The sequence below is a fragment of the Camelina sativa genome, chromosome 17 (genome assembly GCF_000633955.1).
Source record: "Camelina sativa cultivar DH55 chromosome 17, Cs, whole genome shotgun sequence".
Lineage (NCBI taxonomy): Eukaryota > Viridiplantae > Streptophyta > Magnoliopsida > Brassicales > Brassicaceae > Camelina > Camelina sativa.
Window position 1 is genome coordinate 29,564,959 of NC_025701.1, and position 20,105 is coordinate 29,585,063.

Below are 20,105 nucleotides of genomic sequence, written 5' to 3' on the forward strand. Positions count from 1 at the left end.
TCCTGATTCATGCATATCTTCGTAAGTTTCTGTTTTTACTTTGTGTTTATCATTTCAAAATGTATAACTTTGTTTGTCGTTTACAATTTTTGATCATATTATTTTTTTTTTTGCAGGTTTTCTTTTTCATTTTTACCCACCAAATAAATTTGAGAAAACTTATTATTTATCTACTCCACTAAATTCGTTTTATCTGATATAGACATATTGAATTTCGTTTATTTAATTTATTTCACATCTTTATTAAATTCCAATTTCTACTACGTTATTAATTACAATTATAAGATAATTATTATAATATATATTTGTAATATTAGAGAACCTGAATAATTTAGTAAAGTCATTAATTATGTTATAAATATTTACAAAACCTACTTTCAAAAAAAATTTATGTTGAAGTAACTAACTCCATATATACACATTTATAGAAACAAAAGAATAAAACTACACCTAATACTAAGAATTACAGTACCCAAGGGTCAAGAGTCTCCTGAGGAGAGGACAGAGGCCAGAGGTGTAATAATAAAATAATGAAAGGTAGACTGTGTCAGAATATATATCGTGCTCACTGCAGTCAAATGTAATAAATAAGTACATACTAATTGAAGAATGATTGAAAACGGCGAAATAATCTGAAAAAAAATCAGACAGTATTATAAATTTCAAGTTATAATAAACATTTTGGCCCGTGCTGTAGCACGGGTTACTACCTAGTTTTTATTTGTTATCACCACCCAACAACAGCGACTAGGAAAAAAAGAATTTTACTATCATTTCAATTTTGGAATTAGTTAGTTTACCTTCCTGGCAGTCTGTTACATTTCAAAAATCGTTACTCCAAAAAACCAAAGATTATCAACGAATGAGATAATCAAAATCAATAGAAAATTTAATGATCATTTACGGCTCACACTCTCTACAAGCGACTAGAATTAAGTGTGTATTTCAAGTTGGAAGCTCTACTACTCACTCTCTTAAATTAATCTTTGGGTGCATCATGCTTATGAACTGAGACGAGTTTTATTTCCTATTTCATTATCTCCTCACTTTACCACAACAATATTAATCTATATTAACATTTTCACAGCAGTTTTAGCAATATTTAAATCAGATGTCATTGTAATTAAGACATTTAATACAAAAAATAATAATAATAATAAAAAAAAATCAAAATTAGCAAAATCGAGTATGAAAATACATATTTCCCTAAATATCTGAACAACATCAATTTCTATTTTACTTTTAATTACAAATTTTAAAATGTTTTAATGAAAAAAAACAACTATAGTATCTTACCTTATTCAATTTTGATTTTCCATAATTGGTTTGGCAAATTTATTTCTAAAGATTTGCAAAATACTAACTGATTTTCCATTATACATGTTTTGTTTTTATAATTTGTTTAATGTTTTCTATGTTAAAATGGATAGAGCAATTGATGTCAAAATGGGTAGAAAAAATATAAAAATAAACTAATAATGTATGATTTTATTATACTATATATATATATATATTTTGTTTTAACCTCCACAAAATGATATATGTTTTTTGACTAAAAAAGATGTGTCAGTTATAGAGTTATGATGTCAAATACAAATATATATATATATATATATATATATATCATGTTGCACAATTTAGATAGTGAATACATCAAATTTAGTCATATGAGTAATATCAATAATATTACTAACTTTGTGATAATAAAACTAAATCTGTGTAAATGCCGATTTTAGCAATTTAACATATGCACAATACTAAAAAAGCAACAATACTTTATGGAGAATTTTATTTATCCACAGGTCTAAATCTAGACTAAAAATAATCATAAGTATGTGATGGGAATTAGGTTAATATTCGTACACTTATATATTTTTGCGGGTTGGTCTAAAAACACAAACAAAATATCTTTAAACTTAATTTTATATGAAAGGAGTTAAAAACCAACACTAACCTGCTCCATCATACTCATATACAAAACTAACTTTTTTTTAATAACTAAGAGGTTCTTGACAAAACTAACTAATTTCAAATTGGTGAATAAAATTTAAATAACTTTATACAACTACAAAGTATTATACATATTAACAAATGTTTACTTTCACAACAACTAATTTTGACTGATTAAAATCCAAAATAAAAGAATTTTGATTAATTAAATTTCAAATGAAAATAATAATTATTAAATAGATAAAGAAAATAAAATTACAAATATCTCAATATTATTATAAAAAAGTTTAAAAATATATTTGATCCAACATAATGTCTTTGAGTAAGTTATATAAAATATATAAAAATATATAATCTCGCGGTTAAAATCTAGTACCAATTTCAAATTTGTTGTCTTTAATAATTTTTTTTTTGTTTCTTTTCTTAACAATACGAACAAGAAAGCATAAAACGACTATTGTTCCGGTGTTACAACACAAACAACATAATTACAAAAAAAAAAAAAAAGATGCAAATACAGTTAAAGACTTTTTACCATAATATTTTTCTTAATACCAACCTCTATGATCTCTTAATTAACTGGTCATGCTTGTAGACTGAAGATTTTGGTCTCACATCACTTACAAAGATGCATAAAACATGATCTAAAAATTATCTAAATCAATTGATATCAGGGGATTTTAAAACTAGAAATAAATTGTTCTCATAAAAAAATCTACATGAACTAGGAAATCTCTTAAGAATTGGAAATTGATCTACCATTGTACTGATCATACCAAAACCATTTTGGGATATTTTGTCCATGAACTCTATCATTCATGACTTGACCATTATAATTTCATACTAAAACTCGAAACCATCTTGTATAAATATCATGGTAAAATTAGATAATTATATAAATTATCTGTCTCCAATTTTTTAACCCTATGCTTCATGTCGTGAACTAATAGTTTTTTCGTAATTGTTTACCATAGGTCTGATGTTTCAAATTTTAAACATGAAATACGTTTTCACACGTGCACCCATTATGTGCAAGGTAATAATAATGTATTGAATCTACATATATAGACCAAAACGATCCAAAAATAATAATCATCCTAACTTTCGGAGAAGGAGAAAAACGAATTTCTAGAAACTCTGATTAATAGCCGGCCAAATTTTGTAATGCAATAATATTAAGAGAAATATTTTAAAAGAACACTAGAACAAGTTTTACATACAATTATAGTATACACTCCACAAACTTCCAAAAATAACATTAGTTGACATAATTACAAAATAATATTTTAAATTTGGAGTATAATTTCTATGGTTTGGTGTTTAATTTTGAAAATTGAAAGTTTAATTTTTATTTTATGATATTTTGGAATATCAAAATTTAATAAAGTGATATTTAAACTCATATGCTAAACTCATATATATGCAATTCATCTTAATCAGATGGGCTAAGCAATGAAGCAACGATGCTTTTAAATAAACCCTATCGCTAACTATTAAAATCCTCCTAAGTAAATGAAGCAATCTAAGAATCAGGAAAAATCAGACCAATCCAAATGATTAAAATACATAACGGGTCGGTGATTTTACCATCATAATATTGTCTCTAAGAGCCCTTCTAGGGTACCAATAAGGAAACCCACGACCCCTCCCAAACCACTGGTTTAGAAAACCTCACTGAAGTCACCGATAAATTTTCATTATTTCTTCGAGGATTTAGGTTAAAAAAATGATAAGATGAAAATTAACTATGATATTCAAATATGAATTTAAGTTGTTCATATAAGCTAACACATAACCTATAGTATTAAATAAGAGAAATGAAATTATTCTCTATTAAATCATATGAAGTGCAAGCAAAACTTTAAAGTACAATTCCCAAAGATTAATTTTTCTTTTAAGTCACTTTTTTATATTGCCCTCATTTTAATTTATATTGGTAGATTTTAGTTATAATTGTTTCATCTTTGTAGTAAAAGCTAGATAAAAAATAGAATATTATATTGTTTTTTATATAGAGAAATCCTTTTGAAGTACATATTTGAATTAAATAAATATAGCTTAATGATCTTTATGTAATTATATGTTTTCAAAAACTAAATATAATGATGAGTATTCTTAAAAAAATGTATTACAATTTTGTTAGAGGTTAGAGAGAGTTAAGAAAAATTGATATGATATTTCATAATTATATTACAAAAATTTTAGAAGTTAGAACATTACATATTTTTAAGAATCAAACAAGTATATATATGAATATGTAAGAAATAATCTAACATCTAAAGTAAAGAAAGAAGTACATAAAAGCAAGAAGAAATAAAATAGAGAACAATGTAAAATATATTATTAAACTCTTACAATATTATCTTCATTGAGTTTTCAACCAATGCAAGAACATTAAAAACAAAAAAAAAACAAAGAAAATATTTAAGATTTGAGATATGATGGAGGAGGATGTGAGAATGATTATTTATAGGATATGAAGTGATGGAAGTTACATTTCTCAAAAACTAAATTAGAGGAGTTCTAATTATAATTGCTAGGGTATTTAACTGAAAGTGAATGGAGAAAACAAATAGTCAATTCAAAATTTATGTAATTTCTGTTACAATTTAGTACTAAAGTGTATATTTAAAGTATGAATTAATGTATATGATTAAATATGTTGTATTTTAGGTATAATTAAAAATAAATATTCCTACTATATTAATTGAGAAGTACAAATATAAAACTAACCTTAAAATGTGTAAAAAATTACATTCAATTGCCATTAGAAAAACTTAATTAAGATTAAATAATTAATTAAATAAATATTTCTAATTAAAAAAACGAAAATAGGAGAAACATCAAATAAAATAAATTGTAGAAAATTAAATAACAAATCTGTTAGAATCAAATAAAAAAACTAACAGATAAGATGTTTTTACATGTTAGTTAAATCTTTTTACAAAGATTTCACAAAGGTTTAAATAATTTTACAACTATAGCAAAGATTTCATAAAAGTTTAAATAATTTTATTCATTACATGAAAATGTTTTATTGACAGGTTTTCAATAAACATTTTTAAAATATAAAAATTATAATATAATAAACAAATTTTTAATCACAAACCATTATAAATCACACAATAACAAAATAATTTATTACAAATTTTCATCAAAAAAAAGTTTAGTCCGCGGTTTTCCGCGGGATAGTACCTAGTATATGTTTAAGAAAATAAACACCAAATGGACTAGTAAGGAGAGAGTAATTGAAAATAGAAAATATTATATAATATAAAATAATTAGGTAAGAAAATATTAAGAAGAGACCACAAAATAAATTTAAAAGAAAATTACATGACAATATGTCACATGTCAAAAAAAATATGTCATATATCACAGACAAATTATATATGAAAATAACTTATATATTTAAAAATTAGATGATACTAATCAAAAATGGAAGAGTGTGTTTCTCATATTTTTAAATTAGAAAGATGAAACAAAAAAAAGGAAAAATGCCAAAATATATACATGACTTATTTAATATTTATCAGAAAAACACAATTTTTTTCTGTTGTCAGAAAAATACTTAAACTATTTTATAGGTGATAAAAAATATGAACTATCACGATTTTCCAATTTCCCATAGAAGATTCAAAAGTAACACGTGTCATATAGATAGAACTTCTTTTGAGGGTGTAAGCCTACTTTACTATATTAGATATATATGTTGGATAATTGTCCTGAACAGCTAGATGGTAATTAAGAGGTCACGCTAATCATTTATGTTCTCCCTCCATCAAGGCATCAAGTAAAAAGAGTGGGTTTTGTATGTTTTGAACCTTTGGTAATAAAGCCGGACTGAAATAATAATCGGTTCCCGGGTTAACCGGTCCGACCGACCGGTTCGGTAACATAATTAATGAATCTTTTCTTTTCACTTTCCCGATTCCGCCATCGAGTCGTTCCGACAAATTAAATCAGTTTAACAGCAGCAAAACAGTCCATGGCGGCGAAGATGACGACTCAGTCGCAGTTCTTGGTGAACCTCTCTTACGGCATCGCCTCCCAAAGGTTCTTTATCACTTTCCTCTATACATACCCTTATATAGTTTTCTTCTGTTGTTTCGCTTTCTTCTTACTGTTTTATATTTCTTCGATTTGATTTTGTAGCAATCTCAGAGCGGATAATCGTGTCTCATCTTCATCTTGTCAAATTACACGAACGAATCGGTCATGGGCTTTGCCAGTGTCCTTAAAAGTCGAGAAATTTCGATCCCAACGAGGAAGGAGAAGAAGAGGATCACCATGTTTTGGGAGCTTTGAGAACGGAGGGTTGCTCAGAAATGGGATCGGTGATGCAGATGGGATTATAATTGTTGATCACGGTTCTCGTCGCCGAGAATCCAATCTTATGCTTGGTTAGACTTTATAAGATATACTTCTTTTTAGCTTGTATGAGTTTATGTAATCGTGTGGTTAGTTTCTATGTTTCAGAGGAGTTTGTGAAAATGTTCAAAGACAAAACTGGATACCCTATTGTGGAGCCTGCTCATATGGTAATTTCTTCCTTAAGCTCTCACTTTACTCAATGTTAGGTTTCTTTTTCTGTCCCAAGATTGTGAATAATGGAAGAGGACTAGCTTTGGTCTTATAAATTGGCTCCATTTTACTCCCATTTCATGCCATAAGTATAGTGTAAATGCAGTAAGACCTGGAATTTTTTCAATGGAACTGGAACCGCTAGTAAATTCCTTCCTTTCCAATAGTTTACTTGACTGTATTCACTTGTGTGAACCATACCCATGAGGTTGATAGAATCTGATTTCAGTTTCTTGGAAATCCTATAGATTTTTTAGCTTAATATGTGTGAATCGAGGACTTAGATGAAAGTGGCAATTTATTTGCTTCTCACTTCCCAAATCTGCTTGCTGTTTTCTGATGTTTCACACTTCACACCAGGAACTGGCTGAGCCATCTATAAAAGATGCATTCAGTTTGTGTGTACAAAAAGGGGCAAAACGTGTGGTTGTGAGCCCATTTTTTCTGTTTCCTGGAAGACATTGGCTTAAGGTATGGGATCTCCATTGGTATGTTTTCTTGAAACATTTAGTTTTTATAATTTCTGGGATTATTGGAGGATGTACATTAAAGGCCTAGTGAGACTATGACCCTTATTTTATTAAGGACATTCCCTCGTTGACGGCTGATGCTGCAAAGGAGTTCTCTGGCATCTCATACCTCATAACTGCACCTCTCGGCCTTCATAATCTCCTCATGGTAAGAAATAAAGCATACTTTTGTTTCCCAAAACGAGTGAGCACTTTAAGCCTAAGGGATATGAGCACCCTCATGCATTAGTGAATGACACTTTTTCCCTTTGAACTTCCTATAGTCGATCTTCTGATGTTTAATCTTTTCACAAGAGATCTGCACTTCTTTTGGCTCTCTATCTTCAGTAATCTGCTAATATTTCTTTCTGCAGGACGTTGTGAACGACAGAATCCAACATTGCTTGAGCCATGTTGAAGGTGATGCTGACGAGTGTCTGGTTTGTGCTGGAACAAACAAGTGCAAGCTCTACAATAGTTCTTAGGTGTACATGTAAGAACGTTTTTGTATATCTGTTCTTAATTAGTTCTTTCAGATGCGGATAAAAAAGGGAGGCATATTATATTGTTCATAGTCATCATTTAGTACACGTCCTATGTACACATATTTCGAGATTTATGGCCTGTTCTTATTGCCCACCAATTTAAAACGACTACGACAATATAATAAGAGCTGTCTGTTAAAGTTCTCTCTCTCTGTCTCCTGTCAACAAACTGCGTTGTCGAAATTTGATGTATTGCATGTAAGCGATGTTTCATGGTTATAAAAATATAATTCTCTCGATGCCTTTTCTGGCCTCCTTTTTATCTTATTAGGTTTCGTGCATATTGCACTTGATTAATTATGAGTAAGCTCTTTTATTTAATCACAAGGCAGAGAAGTCCATTTTTCCTTATTGTATAGCTTCTGCAGCTAAAGGTGAGAAGGAAAATAAAACGTATGGTTGTAGGAGATAGCGAAGACTTTTGAAGTCTCCCACTAAATTCTGATGGATGAATATGTTGATGTGGTGGTTTATGGATGAGCACAAAAGAACATTTCAAGAAGTCGTTTGGTAGATGTACCATAGAATTGTGTTCACATGATGCTCAGTTGTATAGTTCAGAAAGAGACAACGAATGTTATGATTGAGTTGACTTGAGTCTTGTGTAATGAAGTTAGTGCATATTTGACTTATTTCTAGTGTAGGACGTAGAGATTTGGGAAAATCACTAGAACACAAAATGGCAGAAGCTGTTGTTTCTGTTACAGTGCAGAAGCTAGGAGAGTTGCTCTTGGAAGAACCGTTGCTCTTGTTCGGTATAGGTGACCAAGTGAAGCAGCTGCAAGACGAATTGAAGCGTTTGAAGTGTTTCTTGAAAGATGCAGATGAAAAGCAGCAAAAAAGTGAGAGAGTACGTAACTGGGTTGCAGGCATTAGAGAAGCTTCTTATGATGCAGAGGATATACTCGAGGCGTTTTTCCTCAAAGCAGAATCAAGGAAACAAAAAGGGATGACAAGGGTGCTTAGGAGGCTTGCGTGCATATTGAACGAGGCGGTTTCACTTCATAGTGTTGGCTCAGAGATTAGAGAGATCACCTCCAGGCTTTCTAAGATAACAACAAGCATGCTAAATTACGGTATAAAAGAAGCTATGGGCAGAGAAGGTTTGAGTTTATCTGATAGTCAAAGAGAACAAAGACAGTCGTTTCCATATGTTGTTGAGCATAATCTTGTCGGGTTAGAGCAGAGTCTTGAGAAGTTAGTGAACGATTTAGTTTCCGGAAGTGAGAAACTAAGAGTCACGTCCATATGTGGAATGGGTGGTTTGGGGAAAACGACTTTGGCCAAACAGATTTTTCATCACCACAGAGTGAGGCGTCATTTCGATAGGTTTGCTTGGGTATATGTTTCTCAAGACTGTAGACGGAGACATGTTTGGCAAGAGATTTTTCTGAATCTCAGCTACAAGGATGAGAATCAGCGGATACTCAACTTGAGGGATGAACAGCTTGGAGAGGAGTTGCATCGGTTCTTAAAAAGGAATAAATGCCTCATTGTGCTTGATGATATATGGGGAAAAGATGCTTGGGATTGTCTAAAACACGTCTTTCCACATGAAACAGGTAAAATAATAGTAATGTTCAAATACAACTCAAGTTTTATAATCCTTGTCATTTTTATATGCTATACTGTAGGAAGCGAAATAATACTCACCACTCGAAACAAGGAAGTTGCTTTATATGCTGATCCGAGGGGTGTGCTTCATGAGCCACAATTGCTAAGTTATGAAGAGAGCTGCGAGCTGTTGGAGAAAATTTCATTATCTGGGAGAGAAAATATAGGTAATCATTTGGCTCGAATCTTTCTGCAGCATATATGTTATAATACTTCACACCTCTATTCACTTTATTTGCAGAGCCAATGTTAATCACGAAGCTAGAGGCTATTGGGAAGCAGATGGTCGTAAGGTGTGGAGGTTTACCTCTAGAAATAACAGTTCTAGGAGGACTTCTGGCAACGAAAAGTACATTGAACGAGTGGCAAAGAGTACACGAGAACATCAAATCATATGTTTCAAATGGAGGTAGTGGCAGTGGAAGTAAGAGCATGCTGGTTGCAGATGTTTTGTGCTTGAGTTATGAGTACTTGCCTTCCCATTTAAAGCAATGTTTCCTCTACTTTGCTCATTATCCTGAAAACTATGAGGTTCATGTGGAAACATTGGTTAGTTATTGGATTGCAGAGGAAATGGTTATGCCTGTAAAACACACAGAGGATGGCACGACAGTAGAAGATATTGGGCAAGATTATCTCGAAGAATTAGTAAGGAGAAGCATGGTTATGGTTGGGAGGAGGGACATTGTAACTTCGGAAGTCATGACATGTCGTATGCATGACCTCATGAGGGAGGTTTGTTTAAATAAAGCAGAGCAAGAAAGCTTTGTGCAAGTTATTGATTCAAGGGATCCAGATGAAGCTGAGGGTTTCCCATCTCTTTCAACCAATACATCTCGTAGAATTGCTGTGCAGTTACATGGTGGTGCAGAGGAACACCGGATCAAGAGACTTTCACAGGTGAACTACATAAATCCTCGGTTTAGGTCTCTTGTGTATATTATGAAGAAACAAGGAAATTCATGGGCACTTCTAGGGAAGGTTTCCTTCAGAAAGATGAAACATCTTAGAGTTCTTGATCTCGAGGGAGCTCAAATTGAGGGAGGGAAGTTGCCAGATGACGTAGGAGATCTCATCCATTTGAGAAACCTAAGTCTGAGATTGACAAACGTGAAAGAACTCACATCATCTATTGGAAACTTAAAGTTAATGATTACTCTAGATTTGTTCGTTAAGGGGAAACTGTGTATTCCAAACGTGATATGGAAGCTGCAGCGGCTGAGACATCTGTGTATGCCTTCAGATCTTGATCCAAAAACGAAGCTGGACTTGAGTACTCTAAGAAACCTGCAGCAACTATGGGATTTTCCTGTTGGACAATGCAATCCAAGGGATCTTTTAGCAATGACAAGTCTTAGAAGATTGTCGATCAATCTATCTTCGCAGAATACAGACTTCGAGGCGGTATCTTCTCTAAGTACAGTCTTGAAACGTCTCCGTGGCTTGACAATAAACGTTCCCTGCGAACCTTTGCTTCCACCGGTAGATGTAACACAGTTGGTTTCTGCATTTACTAATCTCTCTGAACTGGAACTGTTTCTTAGACTAGAGAAGCTCCCAGGAGAACAAAGTTTTTCGCCTGATGTTGGTGCTTTACGTTTGTGGCAATGCGGACTAGTGGATGACCCGTTTCAGGTTCTTGAGAGGCTTCCAAACTTAAAGATTCTCCAACTGTTTGAAGGATCATTTGTGGGTAGTAAACTTTATTGTTCCAAAAATGGTTTTCCTCACCTGCATTCTTTGACATTGTCACAGCTTGAGAATCTAGAGGAGTGGACTGTAGAAGACGGTGCCATGATGCGTCTTGTCTCCATAGAGTTAAAAAGCTGTAAGAAACTGAAGTCAGTTCCTGAAGCAACGAGGTTCCTGAAGAATCTACAAGAAGTGGAGATTGGTAACATGACAAAGACATTTAAGGATAAGCTGATCTCTGGTGGTGAAGATTTCTACAAGGTTCAACATGTGCCTTCTGTTGTTTTTGAGTATTGTGACCTTTAAAGGATTGAAGATTACAAGGTGTATGATCTCGTTAAAGATTCACCCTTTCACGTTGAAAAGACAAAGTTTGATTTTTCATGATGCAATCCAAACATTTTAGAATATCGTTTCTCATCTACGAGTATCACAGTTTTTAGAAATGCGCAACAATCCAAAACAAATTAAGGAAAAATAATTCAGCTTTATGCAAAAATGTTTGTGGCACAGATTTTTTTATACATATGGATCAAAAACGTCCTTAATTATCCGTAATGCAAAAAAGCAAGAAGAAACTAAACACTAAATTTCTCCATGTAGCATCCTTAATCATCCCTGGTTCAGTCCATCTTTGCATTGGAGAACTCATATCATGGATCGAAGAAACAATCATGTCAGAAATGGTAGGCATAAATATCGAAGTAACAATCGATCGTACAATAGTTATTCCCAGACGACTTGACTAGCAAAGTGTCTCCACAACGGCGTTTACATTCAATACACACTGGTCTAGAGTTACCACTGTTGTATACAATAAGAATACTTTCAGCACCTTCATGCATCCTGATCAAATGGTTTGGTTTCATGTAGACCACAACTCCCAGTAAGCACTCAACGTGAAGAGTGACTGAATAAGAGTTACATGTGTAGAACCACTTTTTCGCATCCATGACTGATTCACAAATCTCGCACCAATACTGGAGATCTGTTGTCTTCTCTTCTCCGCAGCAAAGAGTGAGTGGGTGTTTATCGTGCTTGTAGTGAGCCAAACGAGGCAGAGTAGCACACTTGAGACACAAAAAAGTCCTGCACTCAATACATTCTAAGAACTTTCTTGAATCTAAAGTACTCTTACAAGCCATGCATTCACCTTGGGTGAAATTGAAGTAGAGAGGGTGATCATGTGGATGACAGTCATGGATAATAGGATCAGGAAGCGAAGCACACCTTACGTCCAGTTGAAATTCACAACCCTCTTCACAACACGTGTAAATGAAACCACAACAATGTCCACCACAACCATTGCACACGAAGAAGCCTAGGTCATAATAATGAGACTCGAGCTCGTTGAGATGAGGAGATTGTGAATGGAAGAGGGTGAGTGGGTGCTTGTGTAGCGAATGGCATTTCTTGCGTGGAAAGCAAGCACATGTTTCGTGGAGAACAAATTCACATTGGACACAACTATAGAAGCTATCTGAAACTGTTATCTGAAGGATGCAGGCTTGGCAAAACTTGTTTCCATGGTTCTCATTCCCATGATGGATCTTTAGATAGTGATGGTCATGACTGAAATGTTGTATCGTCTCTTCATCAATCCTCACGAATGGCTCCATAACTTCTTCTTCTTCTTCTTCAGGCACTCCTTCAAGATCTTTCCCATCCCACACTTCTATATTTGTTGCACATTTCGAGTGGACAGCATAGTGGCATCCTTTATTGCAAGAGAACTGACCGTAATTAACGTCAACGAGCTTACGACAAACACCACAAGAGAGCTCATCACCAGAAGGAACAAGGGAGGAAGTGTGAGAGAGGCGATGTTGGTGACGGGTGATCTTAATAGCCCGAGGTAAGTAAATACATCTTCTGTGGACCATGTAGTTACAAAGCAGACAAGAGTAAACTAAATCATCGGGAGTGTCAAGTGACAAGCCACAAGCATCACATGGCAAAGGGAGCGGTCTGGGGAAGAGGGTAAGAGTGTGGTCATGGGTTTTTAGGTTTTCAATAGTGAGAGGTGGTGAATCCCTTGCGCATAAAGAATGCAAACTGAAATTGCATATAGAACAATGATAATATGTTATATCAAAAAAACGAACATACGACTTTGTGTCGCGGCTGTATGTAATATTTTTCCGACAAGATTTGCATTTTTTATGGTTCCCATCTGAAGTAGAGTCTTGTTTATCTCCAGGAATATCGTTGTATGATTAAGATGTAACAGCATACCAAATTTCAGGGATGCTAGAGCTATCATAGCGAGGATCTAAGAAGATGAGGGTGAGTGGGTGGAGGAGGTGGAAAGGGTGTTTGATTTCTGGAGGAAACAAGTGACAACCTCTGTGAAATTCCAAATCACAAGTAGCACAATAGTAATAGTACCCATGCCTATATCGAAGGTGTTGTTGACCTCTGCAGGAGACGCAGGCGGTGAGCGGGGGATCCAATCTTCGGCAAAGTTTGTGCGGATTTGCTAGATCCGATAGACGACACACGCGCTTACTTATGCTTCCTTCCATGGCTGTAGAATCTCAACTATGAATTCTCTTGCTTTAGAGATAGACTTGTTTACCCACTTTGTATTTTGTAATGAATGAATGGTCATTTATTTTCAGCCAGCTATATAATAAAGACAAGACAGAGAGCTAGCATGTGCCAACTTGGTTTACTAGTGCTGTCAAAGTCAAAACTGTATAGACCATTGTCGGTAAATGTCACAGTTAACTTTTGTTATTTTGTGTGAATTGTGTATCTAAGTTTTTATCATCTGAATTTATCCAATATGTATTGTAGGAGATTTGCTATTTTTAAAACGTTGTAATTACTAAAGTTATATATTTACAAACTGATCGCAGCTAGCATTAACGTTACCATACATCTTACGCGATAAGACCACAATGACGTAAACTAAATAAAAATATTTTAGGATTTGGATTTTCATGTACGAGTAAAAATATCACTCTTTTTATAAATGTGCAATTCCGTTTCAACCATCCAAAACATATATAAAGGATAAATAAGAAAAATCAATTCAGCTTTATGCCTTTTATTTTTATTTTCATTTTAAGATGGCAACTAAAACCGACCAGACTATAAATCTAATTAACCATATTCTGAACAATATTTATTTTCATTTTAAATCTAAGCAATATTTGACACATTTAAAACCAAAAAAAAAAAAAAAACATACACGAAAAAATACACACAGAAAATGTTTGTGGAGCAGGTCACCATCCATCACATACTCATTTGACAACACAAGAGAGAACAAAAAATTTCATCTTGCCACTTGAATACCAATGTGTTTGCGCAATGATCTCCACATCTATCACACGTTGGTCTAGTGTTACCAGTGTTGCGTGTAATGTTGATATTTTCACAAAACATTTCGATGATATGGTTTGGCTTCATGTAGACCTGATTTCCCAATAAACATGTAACGTGAAGAGTGACTCCACAAGGGTTACATGAGTAGAACCATTTCGTTGCATCTAATTTCGCCTCACAAATATCGCACCAATGTTGGAGATTTGTTGTCTCTTCTTCTCCAAAGCAAAGAGTGAGTGGATGCTTATCATGTTTGTAGTGAGCCACACAAGGCAAGGTAGCGCAATTAAGACCCAAAAAGGACTTGCATTGAGTACACTCCAAGTACATACGAGAGCAGTTTCTAGACTTACAACCAATGCATTTACCTTGAGTGAAATTGAAGATGAAGGGATGGTCATGTGGATGGCAGCTGTGGGTTACAGGATCAGGGACCGACGCGCACCTTGCATCTACTTGAAAGTGACAATTGTTTTCACTGCATTTATACATGAAACCACAACAATATCGTTCACAGCAAAAGCACTTGAAGTAGCCTCTGCTACAATATTCTTCTAGGAGCTTGTCAGGATAAGGAGAGAATGGGTGGAAGAGGGTTAGCGGGTGCTTGTGTAAAGGATGGTGCATTTTGCGAGGGAGGCATGCACATGTTTCGTGGAGAACAAAGGCGCATTGGACACAGCTGTAGAAGCTATCTGAAGCTGTTATCGGGAGTATGCAGGCTTGGCAAAACTTGTTTTCATGATTGTCATTGTTCTCATGGTGATGGATCTTTAGATAGTGATGATCATGACTGAAATGTTGAATTGTCTCTTCATCAATTCTCACGAATGGCTCAATCTCTTCCTCTTCCTCTTCAGGCACTCCTTCAAGATCTTTCCCATCCCACACTTCTTTCCTTGTTGCACATTTCGAATGAACAGTATAGTGGCATCCCTTGTTGCAAGAGTATTGTCCGTAATTGACGTCAACCGTTTTGCGACAAACACCACAAGGGAGCCCACCAGAGGGAACAACAGAGGAGATGTGAGAGAGACGATGTATGTGACGGGTGATCTTAATAACGCGAGGTAAGTAGATACATTTTCTATGGACCATGTAGTTACAAAGTAGACATGCATAAGCATGGTCAAAGATACCATCAAGAGGGAAGCCACAAGCATCACATGGCAAAGGGACTCGTCTAGGAAAGAGGGTAAGAGTGTGGTCATGGCTTTTAAGGTTTTCGATAGTGAGAGGTGGTGGATTTATTGTGGAACAGAGGAAGTGAATGCTGAAATTGCAGATAGAACAATGATAGCGATCGCTTTCAATATTTCTCTGACAAAATTTGCATTTTTCAAGATTCCCATCTGGCATGGAGTCGTCATCTTCATATGCATCGCTTTCATATCTTTCCGAATCATAGGATGCATTGTTTCAACTTATAGGAAGATTAGAGCTATCAAAATCAGGATCTGAGGAGGTGTAGGTGAGAGGGTGGAGAAGGTGAAAAGGGTGTTTGATTTCAGGGGGAATCAGGTGACAACCTCTGTGAAATTCTAAATCACAAGTAGCACAGTAGTAATAGTACCTTTTTTCTTCCCAGTGGTTGTCGTCTTTACATGCAAAGCATGAGGTGAGTGGAGGATCAGATCGTCGGCAAAGTTTATGAGGGTTTGCTGGATCTGAGACGCGACATTGAGGCTTCGAGCGAGATATAAATTTACTTTCCATAGCTTTTTTAATTTCGAGCTTTAGTCTTTACAATGAATGAAGTACATTGATGATAATTTCTGTTGTTTTATAGACTCCTTTGTTGTTAAGTCAACTACTTATTAGGGTCTCTTTTCTTAATTCAGCTAGTGTAGTTAATTAATTCAGCCAGTTGGTTATAGCTGCTTTAGTTAATAATTTGGTACTATAGTTTTTTTTTTTTCTTTTTCAACAAATCGAAGAGACAAAACAAAACCAACGATCTTTATATATAGAAGGTATGAAAGTCAAACAAATGAATTAATCTCTCTTATTTGTACTTTGTAGTGTTACACTATACAGTAAGTACATCGGATGATCACTTATGATTGGTTAAGTCAAAATAGTTTTGTTTTTTTTATTATTATTGTTTAAAAAAAAATAATCCAGTTGTATAGTTAAAACTAGGACAACTGGTTTTAGCTGTAGACGTGTTCTAATCTTAAAATTTTTTTTAAGGAAACATTTAAGCATACACTTTGACCACACCAAGTCACCAACGAAACGTTTATACCGTAATCCAAAGAAAGACTCTTGCACTTGAGAAGCATCCGTTCCCGAGAACCAAAACAACATGTTGATGAGTGAGACCACTGACCAGATTGAGATTTTGATCGCTTTTTTGGAGTCTAATGAGAAAAGGACTATAGGATCATATTCTGAAACTTCAATTCTATAACGGTTTATACTCTTGAGGGAAGATGATACAACAAGGCTTTACTTTTTATAGTTTTTCTCTATAGCTAGTATCCTCTTTCTGTTTTCTCTAGCTATTATTGTCTCTGGTTTTGAGATTGAGATACTGCTAGGTGCTAGCTAGGTTCGATGTTACTTTTGGTTATTTGGAATAATAAGAGACGACCAAAAAAACAAATGAACAACGGAAACAGGTATAAGGCATATATGCTTCCATGAAATTTAATACCAGATTACCAGCAACATCACTCTTTGATAGTTCTTTTAACTTTTTAATAAAAAATCAGTTACTATATATCAAAAGCAGCTTAACTTTTCAGGAAAGCAGAGCCAGTGTAGATTTCCTTTAGCTCACTCCCGTGATCCTGCAGCGGCATGTGTGGCAGGGTAATTTCTCAATTCCCTATCTTCTTCATTTCTACACCAACATAAGAACAATTCTGTAACGGTTAATCCATACAGGAAGGTAGTTCTATCTGATTGCATTAACTACTTAAAGGACAGTTAAAACCAAGCAGGAAAAACCTTTTGTTATCAAGCAAACTGATAAAGTCAAGAGACCTAGTTAATTTAATAGTTTATGACTGGATCAAGATCATGATCAAACCGGGGAATGGCAGAAAGACTAGCTTCTTGAATGCTTGGAAGCTGTACTACATGAAATAGTTGTTTACAAGATGTAAGTCCCATCAGATCCTTGGAAGATGTACTACAGGCCATGCAAGATCTCTAAATTATATGTAAATTATGGTTTTAGCACTGATTGGTTAATACGCATAACACTAAAAAGAATTTTCCTTAGATGGCACGTAAGTGTTTTCTTTATTTAAAATCGAAGTTTAAATTCAACACTCCTTGCCATAGCGTGTATTGGAAACGACAGGACAACTTAGATACATTAAAAATCTCAAAGTTTAAAAAGAAATACACACTAGATTTCTTCATATAGCATCCTTAATCGTCGCTGCTTCAGTCCATCTTTCTTTTTGCAGAAGTCCTACCATGGATAATATATATCGAAGAAACACATGATAGTACAATAGTTTTTCCCAGACGTCTTGACTACCAAAGTGTCTACACAACGGCGTCTACATCCATCACACACTGGTCTAGAGTTACCACTGTTGGGTACAATACCAATACTTGTTTCAGCACCTTCATACATCTTGATCATATGGTTTGGCTTCATGTAGACCTCATCTCCCAGTAAACAAGTATCATGAAGAGTGACTGAACAAGAGTTGCATGTGTAGAACCACTTTCTTGCATCTATTTCTGATTCACAAATCTCGCACCAGTACTGCAGATCTGTTGTATTCTCTTCTCCGCAGCAAAGAGTGAGTGGATGTTTATCGTACTTGTAGTGAGTCACCAGAGGTATGGTAGCACAAGTAAGACACAAAAAGGACCTGCATTCAATACATTCTAAGTACTTTCTTAATCCTGAGGTCATCTTACAAACCATGCATTTACCTTCGGTCAAATTGAAGAAGAGAGGGTGCTTATGTGGATGGCAGTCATGGATTATAGGATCAGGAAGCGAAGCACACCTTGCATCTAGTTGAAATACACAATCCTTTTCACAACATGTGTACATGAAACCACAGCATTTTCGGCCACAACCATTACACACAAAGAAACCTAGATCATAATATTTAGATTGGAGCTCTTTGATATGAGGATACTGTAAATGGTAGAGGGTGAGCGGGTGTTTGTGTAGTGGATGGTGTTTTATGCGAGGAAGGCATGCACATGTTTCGTGGAGAACAAAATCGCATTGGACACAGCTGTAGAAGCTATCTGAAACTGTTATCGGAAGGATGCAGGCTTCGCAAAACTTGTTTCCATGGTTGTCATTCGCATGATGGATCTTTAGATAGTGATGGTCATGACTGAAATGTTGTATCGTCTCTTCATCAGTCCTCACGAATGGCTCAACATCTTCTTCTTCTTCTTCAGGCACTCCTTCAAGATCTTTCCCATCCCACACTTCATTGTTTGTTGCACATTTCGAATGGACAGCATAGTGGCATCCCTTGTTGCAAGAGAATTGACCGTAGTTGACGTCAACGAGCTTGCGACAAACACCACAAGAGAGCTCATCACCAGAAGGAACAAGGGAGGAAGTGTAAGAGAGTCGATGCTGGTGACGAGTGATCTTAATGACACGAGGTAAGTAGATACATCTTCTATGGACCATGTAGTTACAAATCAGACAAGAGTAAACTGAATCATTGCGAGCGTCAAGTGAAAAGCCACAAGCATCACAAGGCAAAGGGAGTTTTCTTGGGAAGAGGGTAAGAGTGTGGTCATGGCTTTTTAGGTTTTTAATAGTGAGAGGTGGTGAATCCTTTACGCAAAGTGAGTGTAGACTGAAATTGCAGACAGAACAATGATAATATGTTATATCGGAAAAACGAACATACTTGATGTCGCTGTTATATGTAATATTTTCCCGACAAGATTTGCATCTACTGTGATTCCCATCTGAAGCAGAAGCACATTCTTCTTCTTCATCTCCTTCAGATTTAACCTTGTAAAAATCCAAGGTTAGGCCAAACCAAATTTCAGGGATCTCAGAGCTATCAAGATCATGATCTAAGAAGGTGAGGGTGAGCGGGTGATGAAGGTGGAAAGGGTGTCTGATCTCTGGAGGAAACAAGTGACAGCCTTCGTGAAATTCAACATCACAAGTAGCACAATAGTAATAGTTACCACGCCTATTCCCAACGTATTGTTGGCCTTTGCAAGATATGCAGACGGTGAGCGGTGGATCCCATCGTCGAGAAAGTTTGTGAGGTTTTGCAACATCAGACATACGACACAAGGACTTACTCTTGCTTCTTCCCATGGCTGTAGATCGAGTCTCAACTTCTTGCTTCAGAGATAGACTTTTTTCTTGAATTAAATTGGAGAGATAGAATTGTGTAACTCACTTTGTAATGAAATGAATGGTCATTTATTTTCAGCCAGCTAATACATAATAAAGACAGACTGAGAGCTGTGGTATACTGCCAACTTGGTTTACTATTGCCGTCAAAGTCAAAACTGTATAGAACATTGTCCGTATTATGTGTGAACTGTTAAATCACAAGTGTTTATCATTTGAATTTATCCACATGTTTTTGTAGTAGTTTTAAAGTTCTTTACAGATCCTCCGCAACTAGCAATTACGTTACCGTAGTATGTACATCTTACGCGACAAAACCACAATGACGTAAACTAAACATAGTTTAGGATTTCAGGATTCAGTAATCAAAACAATTTTAGGATCGAGTCTTTCATGTACGAGTAAAAATATCACTGTTTCTATAAATGTGCAATTCAGTTTCAACCATCCAGAACATCTATAAAACTAATAAAAGAAAAATAAGTCAATTAATTCAGCTTTATGCCTTTTATTTTCAGATGGCAACTAAAATCGACCGGGCCATAAATCTACTTAGCC

At 34.8% G+C, this 20,105-nt stretch overlaps 5 protein-coding genes across 8 annotated transcripts; 2 read left to right on the top strand and 3 right to left on the bottom strand.

Moving 5' to 3' along the window:
* Positions 5,727 to 7,738, top strand: LOC104758326 (sirohydrochlorin ferrochelatase, chloroplastic). Of its 2 annotated transcripts, none has more exons than XM_010481163.2 (6): positions 5,727 to 6,006; positions 6,106 to 6,353; positions 6,430 to 6,491; positions 6,895 to 7,005; positions 7,120 to 7,212; positions 7,418 to 7,738. In XM_010481163.2, the coding sequence occupies exons 1-6, from the start codon at positions 5,939 to 5,941 to the stop codon at positions 7,526 to 7,528; spliced, it is 693 nt and encodes a 230-aa protein (XP_010479465.1). In that variant the 5' UTR covers positions 5,727 to 5,938; the 3' UTR covers positions 7,529 to 7,738. The 2 variants fall into 2 exon arrangements, with proteins under 2 accessions (XP_010479465.1, XP_010479466.1); XM_010481164.2 differs by having other exon boundaries at positions 5,869 to 6,006; positions 6,115 to 6,353.
* Positions 7,905 to 11,278, top strand: LOC104758327 (putative disease resistance protein At1g50180). 2 transcript variants are annotated; one of them, XM_010481166.2, is made up of 3 exons: positions 7,905 to 9,150; positions 9,223 to 9,369; positions 9,444 to 11,278. In XM_010481166.2, the coding sequence occupies exons 1-3, from the start codon at positions 8,268 to 8,270 to the stop codon at positions 11,198 to 11,200; spliced, it is 2,787 nt and encodes a 928-aa protein (XP_010479468.1). In that variant the 5' UTR covers positions 7,905 to 8,267; the 3' UTR covers positions 11,201 to 11,278. The 2 variants fall into 2 exon arrangements, with proteins under 2 accessions (XP_010479468.1, XP_010479467.1); XM_010481165.2 differs by having other exon boundaries at positions 7,905 to 9,369.
* LOC104758328 lies at positions 11,570 to 13,498 on the bottom strand. Its single transcript, XM_010481169.2, has one exon. It carries the CDS (start codon positions 12,775 to 12,777, stop codon positions 11,572 to 11,574), a length of 1,206 nt encoding a protein of 401 aa, XP_010479471.2. The 5' UTR covers positions 12,778 to 13,498; the 3' UTR covers positions 11,570 to 11,571.
* LOC104758329 lies at positions 14,099 to 15,955 on the bottom strand. Its single transcript, XM_019239130.1, has one exon. The coding sequence runs from the start codon at positions 15,584 to 15,586 to the stop codon at positions 14,138 to 14,140; it is 1,449 nt and encodes a 482-aa protein (XP_019094675.1). The 5' UTR covers positions 15,587 to 15,955; the 3' UTR covers positions 14,099 to 14,137.
* On the bottom strand, positions 17,526 to 19,609 carry LOC104758330. Of its 2 annotated transcripts, XM_010481170.2 has the most exons (2): positions 18,131 to 19,609; positions 17,647 to 18,066 (listed from the first exon to the last, which is right to left on the bottom strand). In XM_010481170.2, exons 1-2 carry the CDS (start codon positions 19,506 to 19,508, stop codon positions 18,026 to 18,028), a joined length of 1,419 nt encoding a protein of 472 aa, XP_010479472.1. In that variant the 5' UTR covers positions 19,509 to 19,609; the 3' UTR covers positions 17,647 to 18,025. The 2 variants fall into 2 exon arrangements, with proteins under 2 accessions (XP_019094674.1, XP_010479472.1); XM_019239129.1 differs by having other exon boundaries at positions 17,526 to 19,609.

What these genes read in the sequence shown, in the direction of transcription:
- LOC104758326 (XM_010481163.2), top strand. Translation starts at nt 5,939, where the DNA reads ATGGCGGCGAAGATGACGACTCAGTCGCAGTTCTTGGTGAACCTCTCT. An exon ending in TTGTGGAGCCTGCTCATATG is followed by an intron (nt 6,492 to 6,894) that starts GTAATTTCTTCC and finishes ACTTCACACCAG; the next exon opens with GAACTGGCTGAGCCATCTAT. An exon ending in CTGGAAGACATTGGCTTAAG is followed by an intron (nt 7,006 to 7,119) that starts GTATGGGATCTC and finishes TATTTTATTAAG; the next exon opens with GACATTCCCTCGTTGACGGC.
- LOC104758327 (XM_010481165.2), top strand. Translation starts at nt 8,268, where the DNA reads ATGGCAGAAGCTGTTGTTTCTGTTACAGTGCAGAAGCTAGGAGAGTTG. An exon ending in ATCTGGGAGAGAAAATATAG is followed by an intron (nt 9,370 to 9,443) that starts GTAATCATTTGG and finishes CTTTATTTGCAG; the next exon opens with AGCCAATGTTAATCACGAAG.
- LOC104758328 (XM_010481169.2), bottom strand. Translation starts at nt 12,777, where the DNA reads ATGGTCCACAGAAGATGTATTTACTTACCTCGGGCTATTAAGATCACC.
- LOC104758329 (XM_019239130.1), bottom strand. Translation starts at nt 15,586, where the DNA reads ATGCCAGATGGGAATCTTGAAAAATGCAAATTTTGTCAGAGAAATATT.
- LOC104758330 (XM_019239129.1), bottom strand. Translation starts at nt 19,508, where the DNA reads ATGGGAAGAAGCAAGAGTAAGTCCTTGTGTCGTATGTCTGATGTTGCA.